This window comes from Papilio polytes, unplaced genomic scaffold, assembly GCF_000836215.1.
Source record: "Papilio polytes unplaced genomic scaffold, Ppol_1.0 DF821845.1, whole genome shotgun sequence".
Lineage (NCBI taxonomy): Eukaryota > Metazoa > Arthropoda > Insecta > Lepidoptera > Papilionidae > Papilio > Papilio polytes.
The window spans coordinates 1,155,720-1,175,965 of record NW_013527359.1 but is presented as its reverse complement, the minus strand read 5'-3'; the positions used below and the strand labels follow the sequence as shown (position 1 = coordinate 1,175,965).

The window sequence follows — 20,246 nt, the reverse complement described above, 5'->3', positions numbered from 1 at the left end:
TTATTTTGTAAAAATCTGCGATAAATGATGGAAATATAAAAGTTAGAAATTCAAATTAAGGAATATTTTGTATGTTTTAAAAAGTTTGAAGTTTCATTTGACATATTCAAACTGCGCGCACACATCTCTGACTAAACTATCGGACAACTGTTTAGTCGCGCTATGACTATGATACCTATGACCTTATATGGAGGTTCGCAGCATTCCATTTTTAGTCGTGCATCCAAACAGTTGAATTAGCTGCAAAACAAGCGACAATCGCACAACTGTTGTGCGATAGTTGAGTCGAACGTGTGCGCCCGCTCTAATAAGTACGCAATCCGTTAATAGCCCTCAATTTAACGACCAACCAGTCACAGAGTAAAGATCGAGATTAATAGTCCTATTCTGTGCTCGTTCGATTTCAGCACGGCCTTAATAGACCCCCATTAATGGTCGAGGGTGATAGCAGTCTAAGGCTGTTAGCATTCATATGTCTCTTCGCTTGCCCAATTGTCAGACTGTACTCTTTGTGTTGAAATTAAATATTAACCACGTTTGTATCGATATAGTTAATTAGAAACACTAGATAAATTAAATCGATATGAGAAGTAATTAATATGTGTTTTGTTAATTAATTTTTAAGCCTTTTGGGGGTTTGCATTAGAAATATTTCCATGTCAACTAGGAAGACCAACCAAGATTTCTTTATTAAAATTAAATTTATTATAAAAGAAGTTTAGAAACAAGAAAGTCGTTTTCTGTTAAATAGAATTTAAAAGCTTGCAATTATATTTAGTTAGTTAACAATAGAGGGCGCGATCTCTTAAGAGCGCATAGTCTAGTTGATTGCGCTTATTTGATACTACGAAATGCGACCACTAATTATACGTAATTACACTATGTATATATGCATCTTAATATATTATCAGCTTTGTTATATGTTGCCAGGAACATAAAGAAACCAGACAGAAATGTGTAGAAGGAATAAAATTAAAAAAATGACTTCGTCAGTTCATTATCTTTTATATACGGTACTAGTTGTTGCTCGCGACTTCGCCCACGTGTAATAAAAAAAAAAATATGTTGCTCATAGATAAATTACCTTTCTTATGGTGAAAATTTTTTTAAATTTGGCCCAGTAATTTTTGTCTGAATCGAATACATACAAAAATACAAATTTTTCCTCTTTGTAATATTATTATTGATTAATATTACAAACAGGGAAAAATTTTATTTTTGACTATGGCCTAGTCACCCTAACTTTAGGGTAGGCTCCGAGCCCCTCGGTGGGGACGTATAGTGAGCTGGTGATGATGATGATGAATATTATTATAGATTAACGTCTATATCTAAAATTCTATGATTACATTTCTCAAGTGCTATCCTCACTTTGCCTGACATACACGGGCCTATAGGCTACTTTTTAAGCTACGAAGTCCCGCGCAACAGTTACACATATTTCACTTCCTCAGTATATACTTTAGTAAATAAATAATTCATAACTTATAAATGTACCTAAATGTCGGTAGTACTTTACTATATCAATGACCATATCATTAGCCGTAGTGTCCGGTGTCCGCGTTTGTACACGTCGTCGGTTCATTAGAATGGCATTAGTCAGACTTCAAGGTGCTGTAAATTGCTCGACTCGTTTATATAAGCCCACGCTCAGGTCAGCATCGTCCTACGTTTCACACGAAGAACAGTATCACAGAGCAGTTGGTATTGCAGTGTCGACAAAAATAATACAGCCCCCTTAGATAAAATAACATTCGATTAACGCTGATCAAAGAGTCTAAAATGTATGGAACTGACAATAACATTTGATAAGTCACGTGCTTGTAACGTATTCATTCCTATACATAAAAATTTGGCGTTTCTACTAGCGACATCGCTAATTGAAAATCACTTTGTCTATGGGGCTGTTTTGACATTGTACAATGAGGAAAACTGGCGGTGTTTACCTTAAAAGTGACAATCGTTTGAACATTTTGAAAGGAGATAGACAAAAATCGATACAACGCAGCTTGTAAATGTCTGTACGAGAAAAAGTATTACACGGCTAGTTACTTTTTATTATCACAATAATTAGTTATTTGTATGAGAAGGCGGAGTTTGCCGCGTTGTGATGCAAGGCAAATTTTCCTGTATTGGAACACTGTAGATTTCCGCGATAGTACATTCAAATAACAGTACTGAAATATCGACTGCTCTGCGACACTATTCTGCATTCGTGTGAAATAGGTATTACTGCAACTCGAACGAACTAATCATGGGATCGAGTGACTCAGCACGGTAGCCTAAATTATAGGTTATGTTAAAAAATGCAGAAACATGCGATATTTTGGCAATTATTTCTACATGTTAAATTACAGAGTTTATGGTTATATTTGTTGGGGATAAAACTTTTGGAATTTAGGTTATGTAATTTGTTGGAGTAAGTATAGATCTTTCAAAATAAGATAATGTTTTGCGATTTATTTAAAGTCAAGTTTGTTTGAATTGAATAGGCTCTAAAATGGACCGATTTTCAAAATTCATTCACCATCTACATTATTACTGAGTTACACAAGCTCTATTTTACTTCAACAAGAAGACTTGTCAGAAAAGATATTGCCACGCGAATCACTAATAAAAATTAAAAATGATGTTCACGTTAATATAATAACTATCAAATAATCTACAAATCGTTATCTGTTTTAAAAACAAATCAACATGCATATTGCATTGAGATAACGAAGTAGAAACCGCTCTATTGGCCAAGAGTTAACCAACCCGACTCGTTTAATGTTTGCTGACAGTTTATATTAAGATTGAATGTGCTGTCTCATGAATTCAAATCGTTTAAAGCTTTTATTACGTTGTTATACGACTTCTCCGTTTGAAAATCTAGAAATTGTTTCGACCAATCAACTGTTAATACACTAAGTGTCACAAAAACACTATCTTGTATCTAAATCATTAGCATGTCAATGTCAGCTAATTCTTTAATATTATCGCATATTATCTGTATATTAAGCAACATTTAATTTTATAGCACGATACTGAGATAGATTGTTAATAAAATTTTCATATATTAACAATTTTTTTTAGTAGATGTTTGCTCGAGACAAAAAAATCCCCATATTCAGAGGCAGTTTAGCTCTTCTTGGGCAAGAGTATTTTTAAAATAAGTTTATTAGTTTTTGAGTTTATCCTTTAATACTAAATATGAATCTGTCCCCTAATAATCTTACTATCTTACTAATATTATAAATGCGGAAGTTTAGATGGATGGAATGATGGATGTTTGTTAGCGTTTGTAGCCTAAACGGCTGAACGGATCTCCATGAAATTTGGCACACGTTTAGAGTATAGTCTGGAAGAACACATAGGCTACTTTTTATGCCGGGAATAGTTACGGTTCCCGTGGGATTCATTAATTTAGTTTTTTAATATTTACCCGATCATTCTGCAACGGTTCAACATATCTTATTGAAATTTGGCACAGATATAAAGCAAAGTCTGGAGTACACGTGGGATAAGGTTCATCCCCGAGAAATGTCCGGTTCCCGAGAGATATGTAGCTTTTTGTTATTTATAGTTCGTATGTTTTCTAATCCCTCGCGGACGAAGTCACGGGCAACAGCTAGTATTGATATAAAAACACGCAATCGGAAAGCTTTTTCTCCTGCATATACAAGTCGCAATTATTACTGAATTATATTTAAACTTATCCAAAACCTTATAACAAGTAATTGACCCAAAATACAGTTATTACATACAAGGAAATATAAATTCACTTAGCACATGTACATTTGAGTTGACGACGCGTAAACCAGTATCGGTAGAAAACATCGACATCTCACTCCGACAATTAAAAGTAAAATGTACCGTGTGGTAATGGAAACAGATACGATACAGATGTAATTAAAGTTGTTTACTTTAAATGTTATACTTCGATATATTTATAGTCCGATAAATTTATTTGACCCGGTGGCCAAGAAACAGTCAGCTCCATCTGTAAAAAACATTGTAGCTAAATTGTCACGTGTGCTTACCCTAGGTTTTACATATTATGTGACAATTAACTGGGTTAAAAGGCTCTCACCGGGCCAGACAAGTTAATCGGACTATAATCGATTAAGTTAAGTATTGAGGTCTTTCCCACACTTTCTATATATTTATTTAAATGATATAAGTATATGAACAGCTTGAAAAAGGGTTCATGTAACTTTCGACTTTTATTTTGTAGTGTTTTGCCCTTATTTAGTCATTTATGTGTACTCAATCTTTAATTGGGATATCGCTGAAATTATTACAAAATCATTTAAGAATTAACTAACGTAAGATTATCTGTTGACGGCACCGTCTAGTTTCAGACCCGTCGACGCCATCTTTATTCGATTTAAAATGATATTACAATTTTAATCTGTGGCTACAAATGTCGGCTATTACCAAATCTATACATATAATAAAATTGGAGTGTCTGTAGTATCAAAAGAAAAAATCCAGATTTCGGGAACCATTTAAAATTATTTTTTCTGTCTGTCTGTCCGCAAGCCGCGTTTGTTCCGGGTAGTCTCCAAAACAACTAGGCCGTTTTCGGCCGGATTTTCACTGAAGGATAGCTGACATAGATGGGCATATTATAGGCTACTTTTTATCTTAGTATAGCGTGGACGAGGTCGCGGGCAACAGTTAGTTCTGTATATATTTGTACATATAACGGGTACTTAATCGAGAGCACTTCATGTATTTAGTTGATATAAACCGTTAATTACTGAGTAAAACCAGCACTACAGGTAGGGTTTATATTTACTCTGCTATTGATATCTTCGAGTATATTTTACTTTGATTTTTATCTTTACGAATAAAATGTTGTGATTGAAGTCCAATTAAATTTTATGTTAATAATTTTAATAACGGCATAACTGTGTTAAAACGTTCGATGATCGGTTTACAAAATGTCGCCTGTATTTTTAATAAGGTATTAAGTATCAAAACATTGATATATAGTCACAAAAAAAATTGGTTTAAAAGATAAAGTAAAAGTAATTTTTCTGCTAACGCTACTTGTCTCTCCCTTAAATGCGGATTAAAATAAGTACACATAAGGGCAATGGCGCTAACACGTTTGGCGGGCCATTATCTGCCACAACAATGGTGGCATCGCCACAGCAGTGCCATATACAGTCGGTTAACACGGACATACCCTAGGGACGTCTGTAGAAAACTAGCCTCATTCCGATCTATTAGGATTGGCTGAAGATAAACCGAAGAATAATGATTTGACCTTATCGGTACGAAATCCTTTATTAAGTTACTGTTTTGTTTATAATTAAGATTATTCTCAGAACACCAATAAAAGAAACATGTTCTTTCGACAACGAATAATTCCAATAATTAATGCACTTCACTGTGTAACAATAAAGCCCACGTACACCTCAACATAGGTCGTCTTTGCCGGCGATATTAAAATGACTGGGGACTGCTGTGGTGGGCTTTAGACGTTTAAACGAGACGTTTCGACATGTATTGTGTGTTCACATTACTATATTAATGAATTATACATCGATTCATCACGGGACAATGGTTCGAGATGCGGTGTCACACGACCCATACTCATTATTAAAGAAACTAAGAGATTGATGGTGTAACCGAATAGCCGGACAAGACAAGACACGAAAGTATAAGTGTTCTTGTATGTTTGTCACTAATTTGCACATGTTTTGACTCAATTTTTTATTAAAGGAAGAATCTGTTCAGAAAAATAACGTTGAAAACTTTAACTGTCTCAGTAACATTTTTATTTACATTAGTGGGGAAATATGACTGTAATAAAAATATGAAAGTTCGCAGTAATCAGTGATATGCGATTGCAAAAAGACAATCATGTGGTACAAAAACGTAGGACGATTTAAAACTGCCTGTTTGATTTTTTAATCACGAGTTTTCATACTAAAACTGTGCTATTTTTAGGTAAGGATTTTGTTAACGAAGTCCCTTTAACCCGCAAGGACACGTGTGTGGATGAACTCCTCAAGGAGTTTTAATAATTTTGAAAGACACAATACATATTAGAATATGAACTCTGAAAACCCTTAACAAAATTCATTACTGTACGCGTTTAACATTTGTATGTTGTCTTGTAATGAGCGTGTTCGCGAGAAATTGCAAACAACAGAATTGTGTACAGCATTTCTTGTGTCCATATTAGTTCCGAGAAATAACGGCTGTATCACTTTAGTCATATTTGTCGACCTATGGGGTTTATTATAGAAGTTTCTATAGACAAGTTTCTGTATGGTTATCGACTGTCGCACAACTGTGGTGCGATTGTCAATTGTTTCGTTGCCACTTCAGGTTTCGTTACAAAATTAAAATTCGAGTAGTGTGCGCACCCTAAGATTATAGGAATCAAAGCGCGACTAAGTAATTGTGCTATAGTTTAGTCAGACATACACAGGGATGTACAATTTTTAATTATAAAAATCTTAGAGTAGTTTAAACGGACAATATTGAAGACAGTACTTCTAGTAAAGGCAGTTTTTATTTAGACACACTGAAGCCATGGGAAAGATAAAAATGATTCTAGCGTGAGTAACTTTGTCATTACTGGTCTTTTTATCTAGTAATCTGTCCTTAGTGATTCTTTCGCCGAACTCTACGTTCGTTTTCACAATACGCTCGTCAATGTCCATGTCGACCAAGAGTAATTAGACGTCATCAGGGTTTAAAGACAAGCTATTCTAGTCTTTGTTCTCCACGCAATAAGGTATTAAAGGTGTCGGTTGAACATTAATCATCTTCGTAACTGTTCATGGGACGAGTCGACGCTAAGTATCTTTTTCACGTCGGCGAATTCTCTTTGCTAACTGTCGATGTTGTTAAAAAACTCTCATTTGTACTTTACTGAGGTTTTCTTTAATTTCGGGGACCGTTATATCATTTGTTTATATTTTACTAGCTTTTGCATGCGACTCCGTCTGCATAGAATTTAAAAAAGACAAAAGTGAGCTGCCTATGTGTTCTTCCACACTATCCTCTACATCTATACCAAATTTCATCGAAATCTGTTCAGCCGTTTAAGCTACAAACTCTAACAAACATCCATCTAAACATTCGCATTTATAATATTAGTAAGATTAGTAAGATAGTTCTTTTCTTGTGAAACTTTCATTATCAAAGTTAAAATTCAGCTGTTATAACAACTCAATAGATGTTAACCATTTTAACGTGTAAGCGAGAACGATAGTGTGTGAGCGAGAGGCAATCGAGAGATCAAAGGCGTGCTTAGCGGATACGACAATAGTGGGCATCCGCAATTACTATGATTTGAGGCCCCCACCGCCAGCCTAGTGGGTCGCGACATCGTACCTGCTCTCAATATTCCTCAATAGGCAATACTAACAACTGATATAGGGAAAGGAAAGAGGTACAAATTATTTCATAGTGTAAAATCGCCTCCCGCTGTCTTAGATCTTTATAACTAGACTACGGGTTTTGATGCATTTTTAATATACAGAGTAATTCAAGAGGAAGGTATACGTAATACATGTGTATAGTATTAATAATTTCAGAGTTTTCTAACAAATAAATAAATAAACACATTTTCGTACCAGATCGTATTAGATCCGTGCGAAGCTGGGGCGGGCCGCTAGTCCTTACTTCTAAATTGAAAAATCTCTAAAATCTTACTTCTTTCTTATATTATAAATGCGAAAGTTTAAATGGATGGATGGATGTTTATTTAGAGTTTGTAGCCTAAACGACTGAAACAGATGTAGTTAATAGTCTGGAAGAAGACATAGGCTACTTACTTTTGTTTTTTAATATCACGTGGACGGAGTCGCGAGCAACAGCTAGTATACTACTAAAGCATGAAGACAGGGACTTAAAAGTTACTAGTTAAACTTAATTTGTATCAAGTAATTGAATTCCTGTTAGCTTTTAATTTTTGATTCTTAACAAATGTCTTAGATCGAAATCTTGGTAACTAATTGTGTGTTTATTCAAAGATAACAAATGACGGAGACAAACAACTTGAAGTAAATTATGAAAGCGCGGAGGCGGCCCAGTCAATTAATATACTCCAACACTAAAAGTACTTTAGAGTAACCAGGTATACAAAAGGTTGTACAAATCTGCAATAAATAACTGGGCAAGTTTGAAATATAACTGTGCTTGTTTGCAAAAAGGGTTAATATCAAAAGTTCAATGAACTCTTCGTCTTTTTGTAAATCATAAATGATAGAATTTGTTGAACATGTACTAGATATTTTTATTGTTAATCTTGCTAATATTATAAATGTGAAAGTTTAGATGGATGGATGGATGTTTGTTAGAGTTTATAGACTAAACGGCTGAACGAATTTCGATGAAATTTGGAATATATGTAGAGGATAATCTGGAAGAACACATAGGCTTCTCACTTTCGTTTTTTTTAATGCCACGGACGGAGTCGCGGGCGATAGCTAGTGAATTTTATTCCTTAATATAATTTTAAAGTAGATTAGATAACTTTATATTTATTAAAGGCTGGCATCTATATTTCATCTATGGACAAAGGTTTACCCTCTGGTGTTGCGTATAGGCGTCGTTGGTCACCTGGGTGTTACTGTTTGCTCTTTTCTCTTAATTTTTTTTTAAATTACTATTATTGTCATACACTGTAATAAAATATCCGCATTATTAAAGACTGATAGTATTCTTGTTGCCGCCCACGTTGGCCAGTGGCCAGTGGCCAGTGGCCGCTCCAAGCTTTGATTCAATAACGGTTTCTTAGTATATCGACTTGTAACATATCCGTCCGACTAAGAAATCCGTTTCCTGTTTATATTTAAAAACTAACTCACTTATTAAAAAAAAAATCTCACGTGAATCTTAATATAGTAAATTCGAAAGTTTCTACACTGGTGAACGGTGTTGAATATAGTCTGGAAGAACACATAGGCTACATAATAATTTATTTTTTAATTACGCGCGAAGTCTGATAAAAGCTAGTAATTTATAAATGGAAGGACAGATAAGAACTCGTTTTACCTTCTAGTTGAATATTCTCTTCACTGAGTAGTAGTGTTTGTAACTTAAAATACGTCTATACAATTGTTAATTTATTTTGCGTAATGACCACCCAAATCGGAAACAAATGGATCATAAATCAATATAATTCATTCAAATATTGATTCGGTGTACTAGTGAGTGAAATACGATATTGTTATCTGGAATGTCGTTAAAATAGAACTATATGTTACTGATAAATGTGTAAACATCGACTTCATTCAAATTGACATGTTTGACGATTTTACGATAACGTTAGTACGAAGTGTGATTCATCAATTGACATAACAAACTTTGACTAGGAATGTATCTAACTATAAGACTTTGCACATCTTTGACTAAATTTCCTCAAAGGCCGGCAACGCATCTGTAATCTGTAGTTCCTCTGGTGTTGCGGAAACCCATGTGCGTCGTTGACAACCTTAGTGTTCACGGCGCTCGTTTGCCCCCTTTTATTATAAAAAAATTATCGATTGTCGATTGTTTCGCAGCCAATTCAACTGTTTAGTTGCACAACTAAACATCGAGTATGCACAGCCTTATATTAGCTGATAGGAATGAAAGCGAACATCTAACAGTGGTAGTGCCCGCTTTAACATCTTAGCACGAATGGGCCGGCACGCCCGGTGTAATACCACGACCACACAGAAGACAGGCGTGAAATGGAAGCAATTCCGTGTTTTGTCTGATGAGTGTGGTGCTGGAGGCCTAATTTAAATCCCTTTCTCTTTACCACCCTTTTCTTATAAGGAGAGGTTGGGAAGGGGAAGTAGATTTGACGGTGGAGGAGATGCATAGGAAGGGGAAATATCCTCTTTATGTGCGTCGTATAAGGGTAGGCAACGCATCTGCAATAGCGGATAACTATGGGCAGCGGTCGCTTCGCCATTTTGGAGGATTCTAGTGGCCGCTTGCTCGTTTGCCACCTTTTGTTATAAAAAAAATGAAATAGTTGTGCGATAGTTTAGTCATAGGTGTGCGCGCTGTAAGATGTTTGTTTATCATTTTTCTATTATAAAAAGTTTGGCAATGTACTAAACAAATGATTCAACAATCTAAATATACGTTAAATAAAACGACTTGATAGTGGGCGAAATTATTTAAACCAGTTCTAACTATCCCGTTAAAATAATGCGTCGTTATGTTCTCCCACGAACTAAAGGTTACAATTAATAAGTCATATGACACCGATATGCCACCTGACCCTAAAACATCCAAACTTCCCAAGTTTCTCTTTCATAACACCAAAAGACCGATACGCCATTAAAATACCTCGCAATTCGCCTAAAGCCGCTCTGACAAAGTTACGTTCACCGTGAAATCTTTAATTGTGATTCAATCGATTTTGTTATTCCTCTTCAAAGTTCTACGAGATATTGTCACGCTATTTTATGTATATTCAATTGTTTTGAGGTGTCGATTTTGATATCAGAAGCATAGAGAATATGTTTGTAATGCAACTGCTTTACTGGTATTCAGCAATGTGTAGTTCCTCTAGTGTTGCGGATGTCTATGGGCGTCGTTGTCACCGCGGTATCCTCGGCGTATTTTCCCGCTTTTCTTACAGAAAAAACTTAAAATTACAGTAGATAAGTAAAAGACAAAGAGTGAATAAATCTATGTAATTTTTCTGCTATGATGATATACAAGGTTATATTTAATAAATTTGTTGTTAACTTTGTCGTTTTGAGTAAACTTTAGATTTTTTTTCCCAGGATAATTTGAGGAACTTGTCCCGACTTGTCGCGGGCTATCAGTAGGCAAATATGTGATATACAAGTAGCTATTTCGCGGAAGTACGCGAGTTGCCGATTTTATTTTCGGGTTAGTTATTTTTATCAGACTGTTTTCCCACGGTCGGGCTATCGCACCGCATCCGCGCGACTCCGGTCACTCGGTTGTTTTTTGCATACATCACTCTTACATATTTTCCTGCCAACACCTAAACTGTACACTAGATTGCACAATAAACGTTCGAATACTTTCACAAAAATGTTACATTTTTAATTATTATAATCAATTGGAATTAAATTTAGTATAAAATTCAATAGGACAGTCTTTTCCCGCAATAACCAACGGACTAACTAATTTATCAAGATATAATGGTGGGATTTCTTTAATTTTTAAATTTAGAATTTAATAGTAATTAAATCATATTTCTAATTGACATGTAAATGAATGCAAATTGACATAATAAACAGCCATTAGAAGCACACAACCTATTTCTTCCTATATTATTTGTTTGCGAACCATAGAATTTAAATATAAAATCTATAAATTGAGATGTTTCTGGAAATAATTCACGCAATAACATATTAAAAATTATATATTTGACGTTGACTTTGTATGTTTTTGTGATCGTGATATGTAATAAACAATCCTGTCTGTTAACACAATCGAAAAAAAACTCCTTGCCATATAATCTTACAATCGAGATATCGAAATATAGAATTGATTATCGACTCGATATCGAGTCCATAATAACATTAATGAGCGCCGAGTCCGTTACCGCGGCTTGGGTTTCACGAAAACCGGTAAACATTCATCTCACGGGGCCCGCTTTCCCTCTACTCCGGTTGGCAAAAACAAAAGGGGCTCCCAATATGGCGGCGTCGGCGGTTTTTGCTGTCCACAGTTCGATTCCAGGTTCCGAGTAGTGTCGCCAGGCCGCCTCGTGTGTTGCGGAAGTTCTGCACATCGAATACTGATGACTGAAACTGTGGAAATATTGTACAATTTTTGAGTATGTTAATTTGAATCTATTGTGTAGACTTAAAGATTGTTTAACGCTATATTTATTGTCGTTGCGTAAATATTAAAAAAATACCTTCTTAGAGTGATTTATAACTACAAAAGGTAATATCTATAATATTCTAAATATTTATATAAAATGTTCAAAGCTACAAAATTTATCACCGGAATTAACCCGCTAAGTTACGTCGTGTCAATAAGACAGGTCTGTGACGCTTGTCAAAAATTCCGTGTTCCCACGCGCCCGCGCAAGCGCCGATATCAACATGCGACAGTAAGAATATTTACTCAGACACAATGATAACAAGCCAGTATTGCGCAATAGAGTAACGGTGTTTCTTAAATTTCATCGTACTTTTTGTAGAAAATAATCTTAACCTCTCATGACCGCGGACAAATGCAGTTTGCAACTGCAGACAGCCCTTAATGCGTTTGTATACATAATTGCACAAAAAATGATGTCATTACTTTTTTTTTAAATTTAAACGCTTATGTTACACGTTCAAATCCTAACAATACATTTACAGTTATCTTTATTAATGTCCCGGTATTGTAAGTACTTTTTAACATTTTTTTCTTTTCATAATCTTAAACGTACATCTGAGTATAATTTAAAAAAAAGAACATACAAAATATTGGTCGCGACTTTGACCGGTGAAATTACAAAATATAGCCTATGTTATTTACAGAAAAATTACCTTTCTAACGATGAAAGAATTTTTAAATTCGTGCTAGTTTTTGAGTTATTTCAATACATACAAAGATCTAAAAATACAAATCTTTCTTGATAATATTAGTATAGATAACAATAATTGGATGGCATCTAACAATTTAGTTTTTCAAGAAAATAATCGCAGCAAGATGTAAAAAACTAATGACTAGTAATCGATCTTATATCGATTAAAACTCGAAACACGTTCTAACATTGCGATGTGTACTTTCAAGTTTATAAGTCCGTGTCATCAATCAAAATCTATGAAGTATTTAAACATTGTTTAAATACAAGTTGGATTTACATGACATATCATTTTACGTTAATATTTCACATGACTGTTGATTCAATTTTATTTGATAGTGAATTTTTAACGTATTTGGTTTAAAGTTAAGCGCCATGTTTGTTTAATTAGGTTCTTATCTAAAAATATATCTACGTGTGAAAAAATGTGCGAACACTTCTAAAATGTCTTAAAGTTTGTCTTCAATTTTAGTTTTTGAAGTTTGTATTTGAATTCTGTTTTTCTCTTGCAGGTTTCGTGTCGTGTTCGCCGTCGCCGTGTAAAAATAGCGGCACTTGTTTATCCACACCTAGAGGAGAATCTTTTTGCAAGTAAGTGTACTGTCAACGTAAACATTGCATGCACATAGGTACTAGATCAATTTTAGATTAGTTCGGACGAAACGTGACGTTAATCGATTATTTCTTTGTTAACTATCGTAAGTCGTAATTTTGTGTTTAACACGTTTACGTCATCATCATCATCACCAGCTCACTATACGTCCCCATCGAGGGGCTCGGAGCCTACCCTAATAAGGGGTGACTAGGCCATAGTCAACCACGCTGGCCAAGTGCGGGTTGGTTGACTTCACACATATCTTTGAATTTCTTCGTCAATATGTGCAGGCATCACGATGTTTTCCTTCACCGTAAGAACGTCGGGTAAATTATGTACATGTGAAAATCACATTAGTACATGGCGGGATTTGAACCCAAGACCTGTAGATTACAAGTCAAGTGTTTAAACCACTGAGCCACCGACGCTCATGTTTTATATACTAATCAGAAAAATGTTAATTTCTGTGTAAATAAATATTTAAGTTTTTGTTTGAAACTTATGATAATACTAGCTGTTGCGCGCGATTTCGTTCGCGTGGTACTAGAAAACATACGAACTATATAAATGTAAAAATACATTTCGGGATGAATCTTATCCCATGTGTACTCCAGACTTTGTTTTATATCTGCGCCAAATTTCAATAAGATATGTTGAACCGTTGCAGAATGATCGAGTAAACATTAAAAAACTAAATTAATGAATCCCACGAGAACCGTAACTATTCCCGGGAAAAAGTAGCCTATGTGTTCTTTCTGACTATGCTCTTAACCTGTGCCAAATTTAATGGAGATCCGTTCAGCCGCTTAGGCTACAAACGCTAACAAACATCACCATCCATCTAAACTTTCGCATTTATAATAATAGTAAGATACGTAGAAGTCATCACTTTAAACAGAAGAACATTTGCATTTCTTTGTGTTTCAATTGTTTTGCCTTTGTGCTACTAAATGCTACTTTAGAATGTAAACCGTGTAGATAGTTTATGGCAATTTGTGTCTACCATTTTTTAATTTTCCGCAGTCACGAACGTATCGACAATTTAATTAAACCGCTACTGCTCGTTGTAAGATTTATTTTGAATATATGAATACGTATTGACTATTGAAAAAATTCCAAACATTCCAAATGTTACAATTTGATTCAAATTACCCATTTTTTCGTATTGTAAGGCTATGTTCTAACTCGTAGCATTGCACACTAAGTATTTAACTAGCTGTTTCTCGGGAATTCGTCTGCGTGAAATTGAAAAAGAATAAAAAAAACCGGCCTATGTAAGTGATAATGTAGCTATTTATTAGTGAAAGATTTTTTGAAATCGGACCAATAGTTTTTGAGTTATATCAATACTGACAAAAATCCAAAAATAAAAATCTTTCCTCTTTATAATAATAATATAGATTTTTTTTTTACCTCCACTAAGATCTTGTCGTCATGGATTTTTAGAATAAATGGCTTACTTAGTCTTGGTTTATGTTGTTATAAGACTTCTTTAATTAAAAACTGATTCTATCAATTATTTTCAAATAGTATTACTTAAGTAATTTTTAAAGCATGTGTTACATTACAAGCGTCCCATAGATAACACATGTCCACATTCATATCGCCCCTAACGTTCCGGTGCGTATCGAAATAACATAATAAACAGATGTGAACCAACCCTTCGATACCACCTTTAAAGAATTCTGCACTCAAACTGTATTGCAATATGATCTAATTTCGTAATTTAAAATGTAACCCCTAGATGCAATGTGCAAAAAGGAAAAGGTTACCCTAACAATACCATGTTAATTTCTTCTATCAATTTATGGACGTTATTTTGTGTATCTATCCACATAATAAAATTTGAGTGTCTGTTTGTAATACCAAAAGTAAAATCGGGAACGGTATTTGCGTTGCTGATAACGAAAATCGCATATAAAATGTTTTGTCTGTCTGTCTGTCTGTTCGAAAGCTGCGTTTGTTCCGAGTTATCTTCGAAAGGGCTGGGCCGATTTCGACTAGACTTTCATTGAAGGGTAGCTGACATAGAAGGGCATATTATAGGCTATTTTTGTTCTTAAAATTGCGTAGACGAAGTCCCGGGCACCAGTTAGTCTATAATAAATAAATAAATGCGATATTTATGTACCACCTAACTTTTTACATTTCGTAATTCCAGAGATACATTATTATGGAATATTTGCATCAATTCCGGTAGAGTTGAGCCCTTAAGAGTATTTCTGGTCGCCATATACGTATTATGGGCAGTGAATGCATTAACAAATGCGTTACGGACAATACTAACCCCTACTTTATGTTCGACTCGAACGTTTATCACCTTCGAATAAAGTTACGAAGGTTAATAGTCTATTATTTTATAGAATAAAACCCGAGAACATCAAAAATAAGTAACATTTGCTCTTATTTTAATTACCCTCTAAAGTTCTAAAGCCTTTAACGTAACGTAACTCACCAAATTATCACTCGAACTAATCTCATCGTTGTGTACACTCAACAGCAAATGGTAGAACCAACATTTGGTTCGCGGAACCCTTTGTTTTCCTCATCGAAGGTGCTCATTAAAATCGCTCTCCTACTTTGGTAGAACCCAAATACGGAGGCGAGAATGAGACTCGTACTTACCACAGTATCTCCTTAGTACTCTGATTATTTCTCATTATTGTACTCATTACCATCTTAAAATAAGAAATTTTGTAAAACAATATAATCGACCGATTAGTTTAATTTTAACAAAGGATAATACCATCGTTATAAACATATCTTTCCATTTTAAAATGTTGATTTGTAATTTTAAATCTTCTAGCGAATTGTTCATTTAGACAGAATAAATCGTTAAAATCCAACATTACAAAGCCGATACACGCAATAATCGATTCCACAAACAATAAAGCATCAACAAATCGACTCAAGAACGTGACTTGTCATCTGTATCATACAACTTCATACATACATTCATGTTATGTTCATAGTCCATTTTATGATGGTTGGATGGTCAATTTAGATGAGTCATTAGTCTTGGTTATTACAGTGACCTGTGCAACGATCCTCTAAATTCCGTACTTACGTTTACGCTGCGATATTTATTGAATATTTAAGTTGGCCGAAATATCAGCTGCCAGTGATTTTAATATCAAATTTCAATAATTAAAAAAAAAATATTAATTCTTGGTATAATTATTTCATTACAGCGTTGAGTTTATGTTCTTGTCATTAGGGTAACAAAACTTTAAGTCCTTTAGAAACTTTCTCAATGCAACCTTAACCTCTTCGAATCTCCACATTTAACATACGTAGTCCTAAAATTATCATCATCAACTTACCCTTATCCCTTATGGAGGGTCGGCACAGTACGGCTCTTCCATACATCTCTATCAGCCGTCATATCTGAAACCACTCCTTTCTTAAGCATATCCCTCTTTCACACAATCCATCTATACTTTCTTCGGTCTTTCTCTTCCTTTGTAGCTATCCACATTCATTCTTAACACTCTGGTTTATGTCCCCATCGTCTCGTCGCTAACATGTCCATACCACGCTAACCTTTTGCTTCTCAATTTCTCCACCACTGGCGCTACTTTCAAACTTCCTCTAATATACACATTCTTAACTTTATCCATTCTTGTCACACCACACATCCATCTTAACAATAGTCCTAAAATTATAATAAATAGAATTCACTTATGATTCAAACCCGGATGTTCAATAAAACTTGCCTGTAAGCTCTGGTTATTTAAAAATAATTTTCGATCACCAATTTCGCTGCGGCTTTAAAAGCATCAAAGATACACCGATAACACAAGATGTGGCAGATAAGATCACTGCCCGGAGGTGCGTACTTATCGTCTAGACGCTGCTAGATGTCGGCGAACTAATGCTATGTTCACACGAGGACAGAGTATACAATGCAGTACTGCTATTAGTCGATTGCTTATTTACTTTCATTACAGCAAGCCTACAATAGTATGTCGCTGCTCTGTGTCTTCGTTCCTCCCTCGTGTGAAATCATCGCTAATGGCGGTGGGCGGTGGCCTAAATACAATGTCGTGAGTTTGAACTGAGATCTGACACTTTGGATTACTTGTTTTTTTTTATTGCGTTGGGTTATTTATTAAGGAAACACAGAAGAAAATGTCGTTCGCTTTATATAAAAGGAAATAAAAGTAATTAATGCACATTATTATGATAAAAGGGTCCAAAATCTCGTTTTACAGGTTGTCAGCGAAGGAAGAAAAGGTTAAATAAAAATTTCCAAATATAATTTAATACTGACTAAGGAAGTTAAAGTCAATTTAATCATTTAAAATTCCACATATATTGTTATAATAAATAAAAAACGTCGATAATCCACATTTATATAAGTATTTATGTCCACATTTTGCGGTAACCGGGTCTCAAATTACCCAATACGTGTTCCAACATTTTTGTTTCGTTATTACGATGATTGTCTTCCAAATTGATATCTGTCCAATTCAATCACGTCCAATGAAATTGCTTCAAATCGATCTCACAAATGTTGATTGTTAATGTTGAAGCAATTTGCAAGTTTTGAAATACTGATTCATATAAGTAGACAGACCCACAACTGTTTTTGCTTAGTCAAGGATAAAGTCTGACAGATTTTCAATACGAAGCAATGTTTGAGATTCGTTTCAGAATTTGACCGTTAGATTTATATCTTATTTTACTTAGGACATAATAAACATAGTTGACTTGTAATCTAATCTTGTCACTAAACATTTATTAATGTTGTATAGAAATGCCTATTGTACCGTTAGGTTAGGATAGAGCAATGCGACTATAGTTAGATTAGTCACAGTCTAAGAATGGTGCGTCGTGTTCCGTCACAAATAACATACAAATAATGTTTTCGTGCGACCGGGGTCGCGGGTTCAAAACTGCGACTTCACGGAATCAAAAGCGGTACGCAAACCCGGCCGGGGCGAGTCTTGTTTGAGATTGAGGTCTCGCAACAAGGGTAGAAAGGTTTTTATAAGAAAACTATTACAAAAAACGTTTTAAGCATAGTTGATAAGCGTTGGATAAAAAAATCTCACAGAAATGTACTCAGGAATTATTACAACTAACTATAAAAAGCTTACTGCTGTCTGTTCTATATGCTTAGATTTTTAAAACTACGCAACGGATTTGGTTGCTTTTCTGAAATAGATTCAGTGATTTAAAAAAAAGGTTTATGTGTATAAAGAAAAAGAAAAAGTGGTAATTTTAGAAGTTTCTAGTGTGATGTAACAATTTTTCTTTCGATTGGACACGTACGAATAGACGGGTCGCTAGTTAAAAATGACTTAGAGAAAAATCAATATTCTTATATCGTAGTTTACATCTAAAAACAAAACTTTAATATTTTTGAATCTCTTTTTAAAAGATTTCGTAATATTTAGTTGTTAATAACGTTAGCAAGATATACGAATGCAAACGTAACATTTCATTCGTCAAGCTTTCAACGGTCAGGTCAGAATGGTCCGCCGTGACGTGGACTTTTATGACTTTATATTACGAAATGTGATATGAACCGTCTATCGTAATAACCGCGGTAGCTACGCGTTGAGGTTAATGGCTGATCGTAAGCACATAGTTTGGCCGTGAGCTAGGGTTAGGAGTAAACTACACAGTAAATGATTTCGTTAATTTATGTTAATACTTAAAAATGAAATAGCTCCAAAATAAAGTATGAGAAAGAAAAGTATGGAAAAGCGTTTTAAACTATTCCATAAAAATTTCGCCATCAATCAAATTTGTGAAGCGATCTGTTTATAATTCGTTTCAATATTTGGCCGAATATCTTTTAGAAAATTGGTTCTTTTTGCTTAGTTTTGAAGTAGGAATGTATTCTTGAAAATAATTATTAAATATAAGATTTCCATTCATGTTAGCTATGAGTGTGTTTCTCCGGTAGAGGTAGAGTTAGAAAGAGATGGATTGAGTGAAAGGTGACATGATCAAGAAGGGAGTGATGACTAAGACGACGCTTGATAGAGTTATGTGGTGGTCAAAAACCCGATGTGCCGACCCTACAAGAGGAGGATAAGATAAGGGAGATGATGATGAAGATTTCCCTTTGCCTACAATATGTATTCTGATTTACTGTAATTCCTACGTTTAGTAATTCACAGTGCTTCAATTCACACGATGCTTGCGTAAATCTAGGGCGACGAGTGTACAGCACAAGGACAATTACTTAAGTGTTATACGAGTTACGTGCTCTAATTTACATTTATTTTTGTCTTCTAAAATTATTACTTTACAAAATGTAAACAATCAATTAAGTAACTGCTTTAACAGAAATGTTATAATCTTACTTACTACCTTAGTTACTTACTTATATTCTATCTTATACTATCTTACTTACTTACTTACTACCTTACTAATTTTATAAATGCGAAAGTTTAGATGGATGGATGTTTGTTAGCGTTTGTAGCCTAAAGGGCTGAACGGATCTCCATGAAATTTGGCACAGGTTTAGAGCATAGTCTGGAAGAACACATAGGCTACTTTTTATCCCGGGATAAGTTACGGTTCCCGTGGGATTCATTAATAATTCTGCAACGGTTCAACATATCTTATTGAAATTCGGCACAGATGTAAAACAAAGTCTGGAGTATACATAGGATAAGCTTCATCCCCGGGGGCAACAGCTCGTGCCTAATAAAAGCTAAATGAAGGATTTAGTAAAGTTTTTATTAAATCACTTTAAAATTCCATTTAAAAAAAGAAAGTGTTGAGATTGAATGTGGATGGCTACAAAGGAAGAGGAAGACCGAAGAAAGTATGGATGGATTGTGTGAAAGAGGATATGCTTAAGAAAGGAGTGAATTCAGATATGACGGCTGATAGAGATGTATGGAAGAGCAGCACATACTGTGCCGACCCTCCATAAGGGATAAGGGCAAGTGGATGATGATGACTTTAAAATTCCATTTAGTTTGTTTGAGCCTTCAAGTACAAACATACGTCCGTATTCTGATATTAATCTTCTTTTCGTAATTGTCACTTACATTCTGACAGACGTCAAAATTTGGGAATAGGAGTTTAAGCTCTGCTTTTATATTTAAGGCGCTGTTTTATTTAAATGTTCGAGTATCCGCATTAGGATATCTTTTTTATATTAACGGATTTAAT

General features: G+C 34.6%; 1 protein-coding gene across 1 annotated transcript in view; it reads left to right on the top strand.

The window, feature by feature from the left end:
- LOC106107771 (neurogenic locus Notch protein) overlaps nt 1-20,246 on the top strand; it is a 118,154-nt gene that overhangs the window by 26,518 nt on the left and 71,390 nt on the right. Inside the window, exon 2 of the mRNA XM_013288773.1 lies at nt 13,024-13,102. Within this exon, the coding sequence (XP_013144227.1) occupies nt 13,024-13,102 (79 nt within the window). The remainder of the gene's footprint in view (nt 1-13,023; nt 13,103-20,246) is intronic.